Here is a 17,212-nt window from a genome sequence, read left to right as displayed (position 1 = left end):
GAAAAACAAGGTTTAGAGGGGAATTTTTCTTCAACCTAAAAGGTGGAAGTTTGTGAGCTTCTTTATGCTCACATAAAGTCTTTGTGGGTTTCTCCATATGTACAAGAATACTGACTTTGCATCCACCTTGAGTAACTACAAATATGAGGCCAAGATAACTTTTCAAGTGTATCACAGCAGGTTGACTACCAAGAATTTTCAGTGATATCTAAGCACCTATGTGTCATTTATAGCTCTTAATTCAGTAGTCATAACTATTATCCTGTTTAGTTAGCCAGAGCTAGCAAGAAGTTTTTGAGTAGAATATTCAGAATTGTAGATTAGAGGCAATTTTGATATGGGAAAAAAAAGGGCAGCTAGGAAATAGTCTCTGTCTCCTATGATATTGTAAAAGTGAATGAAATATCAAATGTGGTCATCTCTAGAAAAAAAGTTTGAAACTTTTTAAAATTCAGCTGGTCTAGTATCAGCCTCCAGTGAATAAAAACATCGCTGAATCAAGGCACACAAAGCTTTCTTTAGCTGACTTACTTATAGAGATGCTGATGGGGAGAACTGCAATGAATTCAGATTGAAAATCTGCTACTTCATGAGGTAAATACACTTCTGGTCCTCTAGCATTTTGGTTTTATGGTTCTGTTAATACTATCAACCTAATTTTGTTTGGGTTTTATTAATTTTTTTTACCATTCTGCAGTGAAGAGTGAGTTTCTGTGTGTTTAAAACAATTAAGTTGAGCAATCCAGCTTTTAAGACACTTAACTGCATTGAGCTAAAAAGGTGACAGAAAACTTGTGTTATGATTTTTCTGGCTCAAGGGTGTTATGATTTATCAGCCTCTCAGAGGGTGACAAGCTCAGTGCCACAGAGAGGAGAGACACATTTTGCTTCCAGATGTAACAGTGTGGGAGAAGAAAATTGTCTCTGGGCTATAGACTTCAGTTCCTGCAATCCCTTCATAATTTATGGTGACAGGAGTGTGGTAGTGATGCTGAAGTGGTTACACCTTGGGTGTATTCCAAACCTTGCACCAGCTGCTCTGACCTTGTTTCCATGGGAAAACTTTCATGTGTTGGGCTGTTCTTATACAGGAACATTTCCCTGTAAAAAACAAAGCATAAATTTTTAAGTAATCGTGATATATCTTGCTTGCTTCACTCAAACAAATGTTTTTTCCTCCTTCCTCTGGATTAATTTCCATCACTGAGAAGGTGAGAGGGGTTACTGCAGTCAGGGCTGGTAAAGCCTTTTCCATTCCCCTTCCATAGAGGAGGGGGCTTGCATGGTTTACAGGTAAGCTTAGGTGGCTGACTGCTTTACAAGGTTACCCTGCTGGAACTGCCACTCAAATGCACATTTGCATTTCCATGGAAAAGTCCTTTCTGAGCAGACAAAGTTGTCCCACTTGGGCAGGCACGAGGTGCAAGTGTTACCTGGGTGTCCTGGCAGCCTGAGTCGGGACACTGAGTGTGCCTTCTGTGGGTGTCACCTGAGACTCCGCTTCAATTTTGCATTTCAATAGAATGCGGCTTTGTTGGGCTGTTGTGAGTTAAGAAAAAAAATCAAAAGATAAAGTGGCTTTTGCCACTTCATTGCCACAAATTATTATAGAAGAAGCAGGCTGAGTTCACTCTCTCTGTCTAAAGAAGAGTGGATCTGAAATACGTCCTATTAAAAAAAATGTATGTAAAGTATCTGCAGCCACTGAACGTTATAGCTGAGTCTCTGGACATCTCTTAACTGCTGTCTGTGGATTTCAGATACTGGATTTTGGAATTCCCTGCAGAGTTTAACTTGGATCTTGGGCTGATCCGTTTGACTGAAGAGTTCCAAGAAGTAGCCAGCCAGCTTGGATATGAGGATCACATCCATCTTATTGATATCTCCAGCATGTAAGCATGACATGTCAAGGACATATTTGTGTCCGGAACAGCAAAATTCTAGTTCTGTACAAAGTATAAAAATATTAAGGCACTTATAAAATTGTCTTTAAATTTGAAACTACTAAAAATTTGAAGTTATATTTACACAGTAAAAAAGAATATTCTTATATGTATGTAAATTTTTCATATAAAGAGGAAATAAATTATTTTTCTGACAGAGTAAGAAGTGCTAATTAAGTGATTAGTATTACTTTTTTCCTACAAGTTGTCATACAAAATTAACAAGCAGTGTATTTACTGACATGCTGTGTAAATCTTAGATCTTCTCAGCGAAGAAGAGAAAATTTTTGGTTTTTTCTTGTCCTCTCATCACTCATCTGTTAGTTTTTTGCAATGTTTTCTATAATTTAACTGAAGAATTTTTTGCATTCACATATGTAATTGCACTACATCAAAATTATTACAAATACTCTTTCCTTGACAAGCTGCAATTAAAATCACCTTTTAAACATCTCATAAAGTTACCTTTTGCATCTCATGTGATATTGTAGATTTTCTTTTAAAATATGGCAGTTGCACAGTATTTGGCTGTCTCTGTTGTTCCATTACTTCAGGGACTGTGGACTTACAAAGGAAAGATTAATCCTTGATGTTATTCAAGTATGTTTTTGTTCTGTATCACAACTTTTTGTAAGCTGTTCTTGTATTTCCAAAGCATCTTTAATCATGGCTTCCTGTATGATGGGGAAGAATATGTCATCCTTTTCTTGTGATAGAAACCTGCTATTATTTATCACTTGGAGTGGTGCATCCAAAACCCCTATCTTCTGTTACACTCTTGGACAGGTTTTATTCTGTGTGTTTGTGATGTGCTGGATGTCACCGACCAGAATTCTCGTGGTCCTTCTGTGGTCACTTTTACATGATGCATTCCAGCTGTGGGCTACATTGGCATACACCCAAACAGAAGTGAGACTTATTCCTGTTCTGTTGCAGTCCTTCCTATGACTGGATGAGAAGAGTTACACAGAGGAAGAAGATTTCCAAGAAAGGAAAAGCCTGCCTGCTGTTTGACCATCTGGAGCCCATTGAGCTAGCTGAACATCTCACTTTTCTGGAGCATAAATCTTTCAGGAGAATTTCTGTAAGAAGCCTACAACTTTGTCACTTGCAATTAGGAGCCTGTCTTTAAAGAGTGTTCACATGGTTTCACATTTATGAGTTTTTTCTCAACGTTTCAGTGCAGTGAATCTTTATACTCTCTCATGTGATGTACGTAGCCATGCACTTCCTTTGACCTCTTTGTGCCTGATGGTTTTTGACACTGAGGGAAATTCAGGCACAGTTGCTTCTTTTCACAGAGGATTGGACAAGGACAAGAGGCAGAAGTGGATGAAAACTAAAGTTGAAGCTAAAACAAAACAAATGAGCGAGACAAATGCCAAAAAAAAAATGCTGATTTCTGCAGGCGAATATCCACATACAAGGGTCACCTGATGTTACTGTATCAGGTGGCAAATGGAAGCAGTAAGCTCTCAAGATGACAAATGAGACTTTTTTTAAAGTGCTTAGGAGAATGAGAGAAACCAAACTCTCAAACTAAGAAAAATGTATGAGTTTATTTGTTTGTTTCAAGGGAGGAAGGAAAAAGAGATCAATGAGGAGCTGAGACCAGTCTAAATAGAATCACTTTTGATGTTGCTTAATAATGTTCAAAGATTAATTACCCTAGACTTCAAATCATAGGAAAACACCCTACTGTGATCTGTGCAATGCTATCCTCAAAGAAGGAGGGAAGGACAAGAAAAAAGGCATGAATTTCTATTTAGATTTAAGATGCATTTAAATTCCTCTGGGGGAATTCCAGGAAGAAAACTCAAATATGCAATGAATTTTCTTTTTTTTTTTTTTTTTCTTGCTGTTTCTAGCTTCTCTGTTAATTCTTCTAAGTCAATTCTTCCTAATTCTTGAATTTTGCTATCACAGATGATTCTCTGCAACCAGTGAGAGTTAATTAATCTTGTACTACTTGTACTTTCAAAGATATGTAATTGTAGAACATGATTAATCTGAATTCTGTCTTTGGTTTTATCTGTTTAAAAAAAATGGGAGAAAAGGAAAGGCAGTGTTTACTATAACAAAAAAAAAAAAAATTATCTGAACACTGAAATACTGTTTATCTGCACCTAGGAGACCAGCATCTGCTGGGTTAGAGTACATGCCCTCATATGTTTTTTAGCAGGCTGGTTCTGATCAGTTAAACCCATCTTGTCTGGCATCACTAGCAAGTCCCTATTATGTCATAAGTTACTGAAAACCTCCCTTTAAGGGACAGCTGAAAACTGTTTTTCAAACATTTAGGGAAATTTAATTTTTGCAATCCTATAAAATACCATGGCTTGAAGGTGTCAAACATAACTCCACAGAATAAAATGTGTGCACTAAATTATAGGAAAGATGGAAGTAGCAATCACACTCATTGGGCAGGCTTCTGTACTTCCTGACATACAAACAAGCTGGAAGTTGACATTTTTGGAAAAGCCACACCAAAACAGCAGCAAAAAGATTTTAAGGAAGAGCTGTTGTGCAACAGAGTCTGCTGACCCTAAGTCATGGTCACTTTTTAAAAAAGAGGACTTTAAAAAGAAAAGTATCAAAGTTTCAATTTGATGCTCCAGTTTGTCCACTGTTCTACTGAAATTGCCTCTTCTCTGTTAGTTCACAGACTACCAAAGCTATGTGATCCATGGCTGCTTGGAGAACAATCCTACTTTGGAGAGATCTATTGCTTTATTTAATGGTATCTCTAAATGGGTCCAGCTCATGGTTCTCAGCAAACCAACACCCCAGCAAAGAGCAGAAGTAATTACAAAGTTTATCAATGTTGCACAGGTAAGTCTTGCAGATGAGTCTTTTTCTTGCAGTACAAAGCAGGAATATAAATGGAGATTACAGTAAACAAATTAGCTGATGCTCTTTGTGTTGTTTCCTCAGTGAATAACCTGTTCAACATCACTGGAGGTTATTTGTTCAGTTGTGGTGTGCCTGCATTTTTTAACTAGCAGACATAACTTTATAATAATTTTTCTTTGCTGTATTCCAGTTGGCAACTGTCACTATTGTGTGTTTCTCCTGGAGCTAAGCTAATCAAAAAACAAAATGCAGAACCATTCTGTTATGTGCCCTGGCTTAGTGATTTCTGCTTTAGTCATGATGGGTTGTCTCCTTTCACTTGTTGTGTGTGACACTGAGTAGCTGCTACTGGTATTTAGTTAATTTTAAATTTTTCTTGATTTATCTCTCCTGCAGAAGCTCCTTCACCTCCAGAACTTCAACACACTGATGGCAGTTGTGGGAGGTCTGAGCCACAGCTCTATTTCTCGCCTGAAAGAGACTCACTCTCATCTGTCCTCGGAAGTCACAAAGGTATGATGGACTCCAGAATATAGACATATTGAGGTGAATATCACCTCTTTGAGGTCTGATGGGTTCTGCAGTGCAGGTGTCTCACCAGCACAGTATTTGGATCATGGCAGAGCATCCTGAAAGGCACTTGGTTGCATTCCTCTCAGTGGAGCAGGATGAGCTCACAGGGATCCTCTGGTTGATTGCCTGTGCCAGAGTGGAAATTAACACTGTCGACACCCTGACAAGAGTTGTGCTCATTTAAAGATTATGCAAGAAATGCAATGAATGCTTTCACAGAGACTTGCTTCTCTGGCTATTTGTAGGACTGGAACGAAATGACTGAGCTGGTCTCTTCCAATGGAAACTACTGCAACTACCGCAAGGCTTTTGCTGACTGTGTTGGCTTCAAAATTCCTATTTTAGGAGTCCATTTAAAAGACTTGATTGCTGTCCATGTCATTTTTCCTGATTGGATAGATGAGAACAAAGTTAACATAGTGAAAATGCAGCAGCTTTCCATCACTTTGAGTGAACTGGTTTCCCTGCAAACTGCTTCTCATCATTTAGAGCCTAATTTGGATTTAATTAACCTGCTAACCGTAAGTATTCAACATGTTTCAATTCACTGCTGTGATTCAAATGTTGAGAGTCAGTAGGAATACTCATATCTATAAAGTTAAGTGCATATTGTTATCTTGAAAAAGAAAAAGGAAAAAATGCAAAACAGAAACAAGTTCACCTGAGGTGTTAAGAAAGTTAAAGAGTTTTACTACAGTTGTATGTGATGGCTGGAAACAGCAACAGGATTGTTGCAAATTACCTCTTTCAAGAATGACAGATGGAGGGCTGTATTTATGTTAGGAGAAGTAAAAATTCAGTTCTGACTACTTAGAATGGAAGCTTATGTCCCATCTGGAATGACTGAGTGACATGCTGGCATCAGCACACAAGAGAAATTCCAGCCTGAGCATCATTCTGGTTTTGCTCCCCTGTGCTTTCCATGTGACACAGTACACTTCCTATCCAGTAAATAAAAATGTGATGGATTTATACTGGGACTGATCAGGTTCAGAGTTTTGCACTAAGGAAGATGACAAATATGAGCCTGGGCTTGGAGAAAACAAGATGCTGTGCATATACCTATGGCTTCATTGTGATGAGGACAGAGAAAGTTTGGGGAAATTGGAAAAACCTTCTTCAGTTGTGTCTTGTGTTGAACAACCTGGGAACAAGTCTTAATCCTGATTAGTGGGACAGGAAAGAGCAGGCACCAGATGTTGATCCCTGCAACAATCCTTTAACTTAAATTTTGAACTATAAATGCAGATATTTATTATCTTGTTTTGTTTTTGTAGGGATTGAGAGCTGCTGTCTTGTGACACTCTTTCCCTTCCTGGTCATTTCTTACATGCTTGGCTTTGAATTGGGGGAAGTGAAACCTCAGGCTTTAGGGAACTGAGCAATAAAAAAGTGAGTCCATAAGGGTAGAAATTAGACAATGTGAAGTGAGAGATGGAAGCTGAACTGCTGCTACCACTTTCATTAGATATTCTCTCTTGTTGGTGACAGCCTGTTTTCCAAAAGGAGCAGAAAGCTAAAGATGTTTTTAAGATCTTGCAGATCCTTGTATATTCAGAATTCAATCAGCCTGAGCTCACAGAGTGTATCTGTTTTTCAATTTTTAAAAAATATTTTCCTTGTTTTCTTTGTTTTCAGCAAAATGACAGGGATTTTATGTGTATTTTTGTATTTCTTTCAGAACTCCATTTACTAGGAGAAGTAATTGAGTACATGATGGGTACTTTCTCACTTATGATACTCTCATGTATTCTTTTATAATATGACTCTGCTGACTTTGTTACAGTTGAGCCAATCTGATTGTAAAAAATTAAATTGCACTCTGCAATGTTGATTCCAGACCTGATCAAGGGTTATAAATAAGGTAGACAGGTGTAGGTAACCTAAAACCTTTCCAGGGTAATTCTGTCTCCACATCAGTCACTGGAAGCATAGTTGTGGATCAAATACATTTGTGTGGCAGTATTGATTTTAAATGGTGACTTCTGGAAAGGGAAAAAAACAACAAATTTCTATGGAAAGTTCCTGGACCAGAATTTTGATGCATACCATAGTATGAATATTCTCATTTTTCTTCCTGTATGTAGATTTTGCCCTTATCTGTGTATGTGAATACAGTGCTACTTTTTTTTTTTTTTTTTTAATGATAGTCTCTTAAATAGTAATAATGGATTAATATTGTAGATTAAATGTTTCAGTCTACCTTTTTGTTGAAAAGAAAGTTTTTTATTACTAGCTGGTTTTAGAGAAAGAGGAGAATAAAAGAGTTGCAACCCCAAGTTGACCAGAGCTGCCAACTAAAAGCAGTTGACCTTGCTGTGTGCAAGTGGTCTTCAGCAGATTTAGCCTCCCCTGCTGCCTATGTCATCTTCAGCTTTCAGAGCACAGAGAATTAACCATTGCTTTTATTGCTGGGTCTTATCTCTCTAATGTCAACTGTAAGAAGTTTTTCCATCTTTACCTTATTTAGAGAAATGAATATAAATGTGTAAAATGCTTTTCAGCTGTGTGTAAATCTGCTGATCCAACTGTTTCTTCTCTTCTGCTATTTTCCCACTAAGCAGCTTCTATCTGGGCAAGCTTTTAGTCAGTCCCTTGTCCTGATAAGCAATGTGTAAAGCTCTTGCCTGGCCTCCCTTGTGCTTGCCAGACAGGTCAGTCACTGGGTACTGGTTTGCTAGTCCAACAACTTGCACAAAAAGATGAAACTGGCATCCCATGGGCATGTGGGAATATGGCCTGGTTCTGCTCTTCCTCAGTGGTAGAGTCCTATTTGCTCCAAGGGAGATGATTTCTTTCAAGTGGCTTGGAAATTATGTTTGGGGAGATTTTAATGAGAGTTATGAAGTGAAAACTTGAGTTAAAATGCTTGGATGAGAAGTGGGTAGTAAACTTAAGGCCAATTGTTCAAGGTGCTTACAGGCATTTTAAAGATGTTATTTTGAGTATAGATCAAAAGGTTTCATGGGGAACAGGAGGACTCTTGGTTTCAGTGGTAGCTGCTGAATGGTCAATAGTTTAGAAAGTTGATCTTCTCATGCCTTAAATGTCTGCACACAAACTTAGAAATCTGCTTTCTCCCCATCCCCACACCCCTCCATCTCATCCCATCTTTTTATAAGCATAAAAAGCCAGCTTCTAGCTCACAGAATTCTAGCTTTGAAAAAGCAGCTGAAAGAAGCCAGCATTTTGCTTGGAAGCCAGCATTCCCCCAACAAGGGAAAGGATTGCTGTATGGACAGCAGGGACACGTGCCAGGTTTACCAGCACAGGACACTGAGAAAGCTGAGGGGGATTCAAGTCCTGCCTTGTGTCATGCAAATGAGTCAGAGTCACAGGGCCAAGAGAAGTAAATGTGTTACAATTCAGCTGCCACTGAGCCAGAGTATGTTGTATGAAGATGGACTCCTTTGTGCATGGTTGCTCTTAGTCTGTGGTTATTTCTCTTTCTGGCTTGCTGGCCACGCTTGCTGTTCCTTCACCAAACCTTGTACCTGGTTCTGCACCACTCCCTGGAATCCAAAAAGTAGTGAAAAGGGGCTGAAACACAAGCTTGGCAATGCAGCAGAGAGGAAAAACAGCTTTAATGACAGTCTTGCAATTACAAAACTTATATTTGGTAAGGATGCTTAAGAGATGACCTTACCTGCTGTGCAGTATTTCCACACTGGTTTGTGTTTTTTCACAATGTGGATAAAAAACCTTTGGGTACATACATCATCACTTTCTGTGGATTAGAAGTGGACCTCAGTTTCTCAAATAGACCACAGTATATTTATTTATACGAACTGTGTTAAAACTTATTTGGTGCCACCATTTTTCCCCCACTATTTTTATGTCTCAGTATCTATTTATCTAACCTGTTCTGAGACTATATGCAAATGACTGGAAAGTCCCAGTCATTTGTACAGTCTAGTGAAGAGAATGAGAATTACCTAAACAATCAAATTGAAAGTCACCCTCCCTAACTTGTGTTCAGACAGTTCCACTAAAATTAAAAAAAAAAAATAGATAATAAGTCATGTGCTTCTGATCACTCCCCTCTCAATGCCCCTCCAAATTGCTCAGAAAAAAAATACAAGAGCAATGATAGTCAAATTATAAAAGAAACTGTCACTCACTGTAAAGCTTATTCTAGGAAAACTCTTATTATACTTTATTTGTCAGAGCAAAACTGTAAATAAAATATGAAATGAATGCTTACATAACTGCATAGCCATCGTGCTTGTAATTTTTGTGCTAATGTATGAAACTCCTGAACTAAACAACACCTTGTCCACTGCATAATCACACATTGTGCCCAATGAAGTTATAACCAGTGCTTAAGATAAGGTCACATAATTCAGGGAGGGAGAGATACATACTTACTCAATAAATACTAATACATTTCCACTCCCAAATCCACACCCAGTTCATCTGGCCTGCTGAGAGCACTGTGCTGTTTCACAGGAACCAGACAACGCCTTTTGAACTCTGCTCTCACTCCCAGTCTGCCCTGACACCAGCATGTGCTCCAGCCCAGTGCTGCTTGTTTTGTGCCACCAAGGAACCTCAGAATACAGTCACTGAACACCTCACCTAAACAATATTCATTACAGCATTTACTGGTTCCATTTTGTCTTTAGGACCCTCACCTAAACCTGTGACAGCAGCATGCTGGCTGGATAAGGGACCCTGCAGGATGCACAGCCTTTCACTGGGACCTTCATTACAAAGTACAAAAATCAGCGCTGTTTCAGCTAGACAAAAGTAAAAATGTGATCTCCAGACTTCTCTAAAGCCATGTGTGTGCTTTGGGAGCCCATCTTGGGAAGGGACACCACTTGTGTCTTACTCATCACACAAAATTGTTCCTAAAAGCTGGTGGACCCCAGAGGTGGCTCTGCAGTAGGTGTCACTGTTCCTGCTGCTACTTACTTGGCACTCCAGGTTCTCTAAAAATAACCTGTCACAGTCATTTAGTCAGTAGTAATTCTATCTGTCTGCTCAGAAACATCCCTTTAACTCAATCTGAGCTTAACTGGGGATTTGCAAGGTGGATGATAACTTCAAATCATGTCAATTCCTCAAAACCAGTTAATGCAGGGACATGATCACAGGAAACATGCAATGTTTGTTTCCTCTCTTTGTAAAACATTAGCTACAGTGTTGATTAGCTTTCTCCTTCATCACTCCAAAAGAGGAGGAATTTACTGCATTGATCAGTGCAAGACCCCATCTGCCAAAGTAAAAACAGATTCATCCTACTTAAAGCATATTAATGTACCTCCTTTTTTTTTCCTCAATAAATCCTCTAGGGAAAAGAATGAGAACATGATAGAAAAATCTTTCACTTATTTAGAAACAGCTGGAAGGCAATTTGCCTTTCTTGCTGAGGGGGGGCCAGGAGCAGGCTGAGCTGGGCTAAACTGGGACTGCTCTCACTGGAGCCATTTCTGCATCAACAGCAGTGGCAAACCCAGCCTGCCTCTCCCAGGCCTGTCTGCCCAGGGTTTCCCTGCACAGATTGATCTCTGTAGAAGAACTGCACGACTATGACCCTTCTTGAGGAACAAAATTTGACCAGGACAAAACCTGAAATCCTTCCAGCCTTGCCCCTCTATGATCCACTTTCCTAGCAGCTGCACGGGCTTTGGCAGGTCTCCTGAGCTCAGAGTAGCAAAACATTGTGTTTGCCTTCAGTGGGAGGGGTATCAGCTTACAAACCAGTCTAGTAAATATTCCTGTTTTCCATCCTTTCTTGCATGTAGCTGTCCCTGGACCTCTACCACACCGAGGATGACATCTACAAGCTCTCGCTGGTGCTGGAGCCAAGGAACTCCAAATCTGTATGTCATCTTTTACTGCATTTTGACATATTGCTTATTTTGTCTGCATGCAGTTAATTAAATTTATAAATGACAGTTAATGTGTTTCCTTATTCAAATGAACATAAAAGCTTTTTGGTGTTATACTTGTGTAGAAAACACAGGCACTATTTATAGGTTTTAGTGCATATTAGGAGAAATAAATAGTGGAACGTGCCAGACTTCACTGTTAATTATTTTTCAACAAAACCTCTGCAAGTCCTGGAAAACAAAGTTCTGCTTTAGACATCTATCCTTTATAATTATATATCAATTATTTATTGTGTGACCCTTAACTGGTTTTCTGGCTGCTAGTGCAGTTACATAAAACAACACTGTGTTAAAATATTTGTTTAAGGCAAAGCAAATAATTACTGTAGTATTTTAAAACTGTTTGCTTAGGTATAATTGGCTGCATCTTGGGCTCTCAAGCAATGTTTGAACAGATGAGAATATATATTAATCTTTATTTGGTTATGTGCAACTAAAGATAATGCTGTATTCATGCATTTTTCTTTACTTTTGAAAGTCAAGGGATACAGATAAATCTCATTAATCCTTTCCTCTAAGCATTTCTTCAGTGTATTAATATTCTTACTGCCTTTATATCCAGCCTGTGATGCTCTCAGGCTGAGCCCTCTCAGGTCTGACAGCAGCAGAAGAGAGTGACTGGAAATACTTCCCAGGGGATGAGAGCAGATCCAGGAGTCTGAGATGATGCATTCCAATGCTTTTTCAGGTTTAGCAAGGAAGCACAACTCTTTAATTTCCAAGTATAAGGCTTCTCTGGGGTTTAAAATTGTTAATCACACTTAGAGAACAGTTTGAGGAATATGTGTGTGCTCCCACTGATGTATTATGAGCAATGATAAGGAAATTAATGAGCATTTCCAGAGTCAACACTAGCTCAGCCTGAACATTTGAAGTTTCATTACTGAGTCTTCAGTCCATGTTGGGTACAATTTGACCACAACAGTTGCTGTTTATTTTGGTCATTCTGGGTCCTTCATGCTCCCATTACTGCCAGCAAAGTTGAAATGTTACAGCCCTATGCTACTGTAAATGAAGGAAATTATCACATAGCTGCTTTGATCTCCAGGAGGAGCTTTGAGCAGGACAAAAGCAATATAAACAGTGCTGTGAACTTTAACAGTGCCCAGCAGTTGTGGGAGACTTCTGCACAAGGATCAATGAATAACCAGTGACATTGAGCTACTGCAGCACCCTGATGGGTAAAAAGCTGCAGCTGAATCGACAGCAGCCGGGCTCTTTGAAGCTTGCTTCTCTTTGATGGAGTGCCAAAGCACACAGGCTCTATTGGAGGGGAAAGAATCTGTAGGGCTTTTGTATGTGGAAAAATTTGTCAAAGGCAACGTGACAGCATAGTTATGTCATTCCAACTGCTCCTGGGTTTATTGTTACATGGGTACCACTCCCATGCAGGTGCACTCTGGAGGAAATGCCTCACGCTGCTGCAAACATTTTTGAGGCAAAAGTGAAGCTGATCTGTTAGCATAGGTCTGCTGTCAACAGGGACTTGAGCAAGACTTTCCTTCTGCTAAAACTGGGAGGAGAATGTTCAGTCAGTATAGCAGCCTGAAAAAACACTGAGGAATGACCACCAGCTGTAGTACAGCACCTCCTTTGTCACAGTGCCCTGCTTTTCCACACCCATTAGTGAACTTCTTGTTGGGAGTTTTACTAATACAGCTATTATTGAGAGGACAGCTCTGCCTGCTACAATTATGCCACTGATTATGCACTTAGGTGATTTTTTTTTTTTTCAGTAGGATTCATTTCAATGCTAAAATACATAGATGTTTGCAAACATCTGAAAATGCTTTCTCAGTCTACAATACCATGGTCCCTGTGCTGGTGAAATAAATGGGAGATACAGTCTGAATTAAAAACTGCATGACTAGATACAGTGTTTTTTAACATTTAATAATTTCAGCTTGGTAGTCTCTGGACAGCCAGTTAGTACCTTTCCTCATAGGATGCATAAATAAAATCATGGTTGTTCATTTGAGTCTATGAGTGCAATAGAAGAAACAAATATTTCCCTTTGGCTAGTGGTCAGTAACATGAGGATTTCATTGCAACTTGTCAAAAAAACCATAAAAATTGAATGAGTCTTCAAATTAAATAGTCCAGGAGAAAGAGGAAGACTCCAGTGGATTCAGTCTCTTTCTGTCACTGTGCACTCAGACTAGCAGATACTAAAAGCTCCCTGTGAGGTCTTGGTAGTCCAGTGGCAGATGCAGGGGAAGGCCAGTTTGTCTTGCAGTGTTTTTCATGCTAACTGGTTATTTTTGAATCCTTACCTGAAAATGTGTTCAGATTTGTCCTGTATTTTCTGCTTGAAGAATCTGAGCTCCATTCCAGAGCTATTCCCAAAGCACTGTAGTGGTGTGGAGGGAGTCAGGCTGTTAGCTCCGTGCATCCAGTGAGCTGTCACCTACTGTTTTGTCCAGACCAAGAAATTTTAAAAATAAAATAGTCTGGCTGGTGTTATCTACAAAGCAAATCAAAGGTTAGAGCCTTTCTACTCAAGCTGCCTAGGTGAATCAAGCTGTGCATCCTGGCACATCTCAGCTGGAAACCAGTGGGATTGCTGAGCACAATTCTGGCCCTGCTTCTGCATCCTGCTGCTTTGCTGGAGCATGAACTTCTTCAGGTTGTGGCAGTCCTGGTGTGGCTTCTGGGCATGGTCCCTCCAGCAGGGAGCTGGGGGCAGACTGTGTTGATCTCCTCAGAGGTTTTGCTGAGGAGCAAGGCAGATTTCTGTGTTTACCTATTTCTGATGCCCACTGTGTTGAAAAACCCTTCAGACCCTCCTTCTTTCCCTCTTCCTTCAAGTGTCATTGCTGTTGAACGCTCTGGAGATGTCAGTGAGGGAAGGGTTTGCTGCTGGGTGGTGGCAGTGTAGCTGCAAAGTGCCACAGAGAGCCTGACTGAAGCTGATAGACAAGACAAGCAGCCTTTTCAAACCTTGCCTGATGTTTTGCTAAGCACACTTTTACTGCACGAGTACTCCAGCAATTTGTGATTGTAGCTCTGACATTTTGAGCTGTTTTTAATGGGAAGTTCAACTTCTTGATTCAAATCAGAAAATCCTTGTGTTCTGATCCATCTCTCAGCAGCCTACCTCCCCAACCACCCCCAACAAGCCAGTAGTGCCACTGGAGTGGGCATCTGGAGTGGTACCTAAACCTGACCCGACTGTCATCAACAAGCACATCCGGAAACTGGTGGATGTAAGTACTTGGAACATTGCTCTGGTCTAAGAGAATGATAGGTTTGATTGTTTCAATATTGTAATTAATTTCAAGCTTTTAATGGGATTGTTATGGTTGGAGTGAATTTCAGACTTACCATAACAAATTTGAGCCGTTACTGATACGTTAAGAAATATTTATTTTATTCCTTCAATCAGCAATGGGATTAGTAAATAGGTTTCTGGGTGCAAAAGAGCAGACTTTCACAAGCACCCAAAACCTGGCTGCTGTTTAATAGGTTTGTCTAGCAAATATAAATTCAGAGGGCAAAGTTTAGTTTTTGCAGCTCTAGACACACAGTTCATGTCTGGTAACAGACAGCTGGGAAAAAGGCAACTCAGAAACAAAGTTTCATACATTAATAGGTCCAATGGACTTCTCTGGAAACTCTATTTCTGGTTTTCAGCTTGCTGTTAATTTACTGTCCAGAGCATGTTATATATGGCAAAGATAGCACTGTCTTGGTGTCACTTTAAAAATGTGGACATGAAGTCACACAGAATTAGAGGGGGGATCTTCTAGCTTCAGTTTAGAAGGTGATGTGTTGTGCTAGGTAATGTAAACAAAGCTAAACACCTCCAGATTCCTTTGGAGAGACTGAACCTTTCTTTCTGCTTTCTACAAATTAATAAATAACTCTGGGAGGAATTCTCACTTTGTCTGTGTTACAGATCACTAATTGGGGTTATGTTGTTAAGATAACCTAAACAAACTCTTCAGTTCTCTCACCCAGACTTCAAATATATCTTGTAGTTTATTTTTTGTACATGCCCTTTTTTGAAAAAGTTTCATTTTTCTTCTAGTGTGACATGCCAGAAATGCACATGCTGTTCCTGAATCGCTTTTGTCGGTGCCATATGTGTTGATAAAAATGACTCCATATCCAAACCTCTCTTTAATAGCTTGTTAAATAGGAAGTCTGTCATAATTCCTTAATCTTTCCAGAATGTGCTGGGTGGGAGTTTATGTTTTTTCTATAGTTGAGGGAGCTGCAGTTCCCCATTCCAGAATATTGGCCTGGTTCAGGACATATGATCTAGAGTTTGACAGGATTAAAATATGGTTTGGGACTTTTATGGATATATAGCTTACTTAAGGCTCACACCACTGTATACAGCTGTTTTCACTTTGCCAATACTTGTTGTTTACTTGCTGCTTTGAGTTGTGCTTTTAGCCATTGTTTTTATTACAAAAAGTATTGAATGCTACTTGTGTTTGTGTTTTGGTTCCTTCTTTACGATGTTTTCTTGAGGTCTGCCAGTCATCAGTGAGTCATTTGATATAAATGGGTTTCATCAGGTTCATGTTAAAACAAGGACAACACAGATTCCTTTCAAGAGTTTCAGTACATTAATTTGATGTCTTTATAAAAAAAGATTCTAATCTAATGAAGGAGTTTGTACTTCACTATGTGCCTCTCAGATAGTCATGTTGACTTTGACACTGTTTTTCCCATCAGCATTGCATGTGGCTTTTACAGCCCTTGCACATCTCTGCAAGCAGGAAGACAGTAACTCCTTAGCAGCTAAGGAGGGTACCCATCACCCATGTAACCTTTTAAATTTGATTCCTTGTCTTTTTTATTTAGTGGTGGGTTGATGGAAGAGAATGGTTGTGTTAGCCACAAGTTGCTCATGATTGGGGTGTCAAAATACTAGTAAACAAAACATTGAAATAGTACTGTGGCAGAGTTGAGGTGACCACCTAAAAGAGAAATGAAGCCAAAACCATCTAAAAAACTCATGGGAAAGATGCTGTTGTTTTTGTTTTATTTATTCTTTTCATGATTAAATTTAATGAAGCAAAGGGAATATATCCTCAACGGGGGCAGAAATTTAGTGACATTTCCAACAAATAAGAAAAGTAAAGAAAGAATAATTATGTGTGAAGAGGTGTGGAGGATCATCATTAGATAAATGCTGACATAAAGTTTTCTTTAAAAATTGGCCATTTTTCCTGTAGAGTTCAATAATATGCATATTGAAATACTAAGCAAAAATAAAAGGAATAAAACAGATGCAACAGAGCATCTGAATAGCTGAACAGAACATCAGGCTACATGTAAATATAATGTTGGAGAGGTTTGTATAGATTCAGGATAGGCTAGATAACAGTACAATCATTTTTTTGTTTTTTTCCCCAGTCTGTCTTTAGGAACTACGATCACGACCATGATGGTTATATATCTCAGGAAGACTTTGAAAGTATAGCTGCCAACTTCCCCTTCTTGGACTCCTTCTGTGTGCTGGACAAAGACCAGTAAGCTTGGACACCTCTTTGTGGTGGTTTATTTTTCCTCTTTTCCTCAATTTAAAAATTCAGAAAATACAAATATTGAAGAAACAGCATCTCCCAAGTTTCTTGTGTCTGACAAGATTACTGAGAGCCGAATTCTGTTATCATTTAAATTCTTATATTCTAGTCAGTTCTTTAAGTCCCAGGTTGGAGTCCTGCTTTATCTGGTACTTTAGAAATAATTTCTGTAATAGCTTAATGACAATTCCTGCTGGGACTGAGTCAAAACCCAAGAGTGTTGTGAAACTGCAGTGCAGATGCTCAATCCTAACCCTAGCACCCACCACTCAACCCCTTCCCTATCCCTAGCACCCTTCCCTAGCACACTCTCCTAAGACTGAAGAAACAAATAACTTCTGTACAGCACAGGGGAAATGAGTGCATGCAGCAGAGAGGGAGTAACAAATATTCTAGAAGGACATCA

The 17,212-nt window shown here is 39.2% G+C and overlaps 1 protein-coding gene across 3 annotated transcripts in view; it reads left to right on the top strand.

Moving 5' to 3' along the window:
* RASGRP3 (RAS guanyl releasing protein 3) overlaps positions 1–17,212 on the top strand; it is a 56,606-nt gene that overhangs the window by 30,882 nt on the left and 8,512 nt on the right. Inside the window, exons 4-12 of one of the 3 annotated variants that reach the window (XM_079297741.1) lie at positions 538–594; positions 1,761–1,892; positions 2,880–3,027; positions 4,602–4,775; positions 5,193–5,309; positions 5,615–5,890; positions 11,120–11,197; positions 14,356–14,472; positions 16,637–16,752. In XM_079297741.1, the coding sequence (XP_079153867.1) occupies positions 538–594; positions 1,761–1,892; positions 2,880–3,027; positions 4,602–4,775; positions 5,193–5,309; positions 5,615–5,890; positions 11,120–11,197; positions 14,356–14,472; positions 16,637–16,752 (1,215 nt within the window). Of the gene's footprint in view, positions 1–15; positions 595–1,760; positions 1,893–2,879; positions 3,028–4,601; positions 4,776–5,192; positions 5,310–5,614; positions 5,891–11,119; positions 11,198–14,355; positions 14,473–16,636; positions 16,753–17,212 lie in introns of those variants that run through there. The other 2 variants (XM_079297740.1, XM_079297739.1) reach the window with 2 other exon arrangements.

This window comes from Erithacus rubecula (genome assembly GCF_903797595.1).
Source record: "Erithacus rubecula genome assembly, chromosome: 2".
Taxonomy (NCBI): Eukaryota; Metazoa; Chordata; class Aves; order Passeriformes; family Muscicapidae; genus Erithacus; species Erithacus rubecula.
The sequence above is the reverse complement of the archived record's forward strand: the minus strand, read 5'-3'. Positions and strand labels throughout refer to the sequence as shown.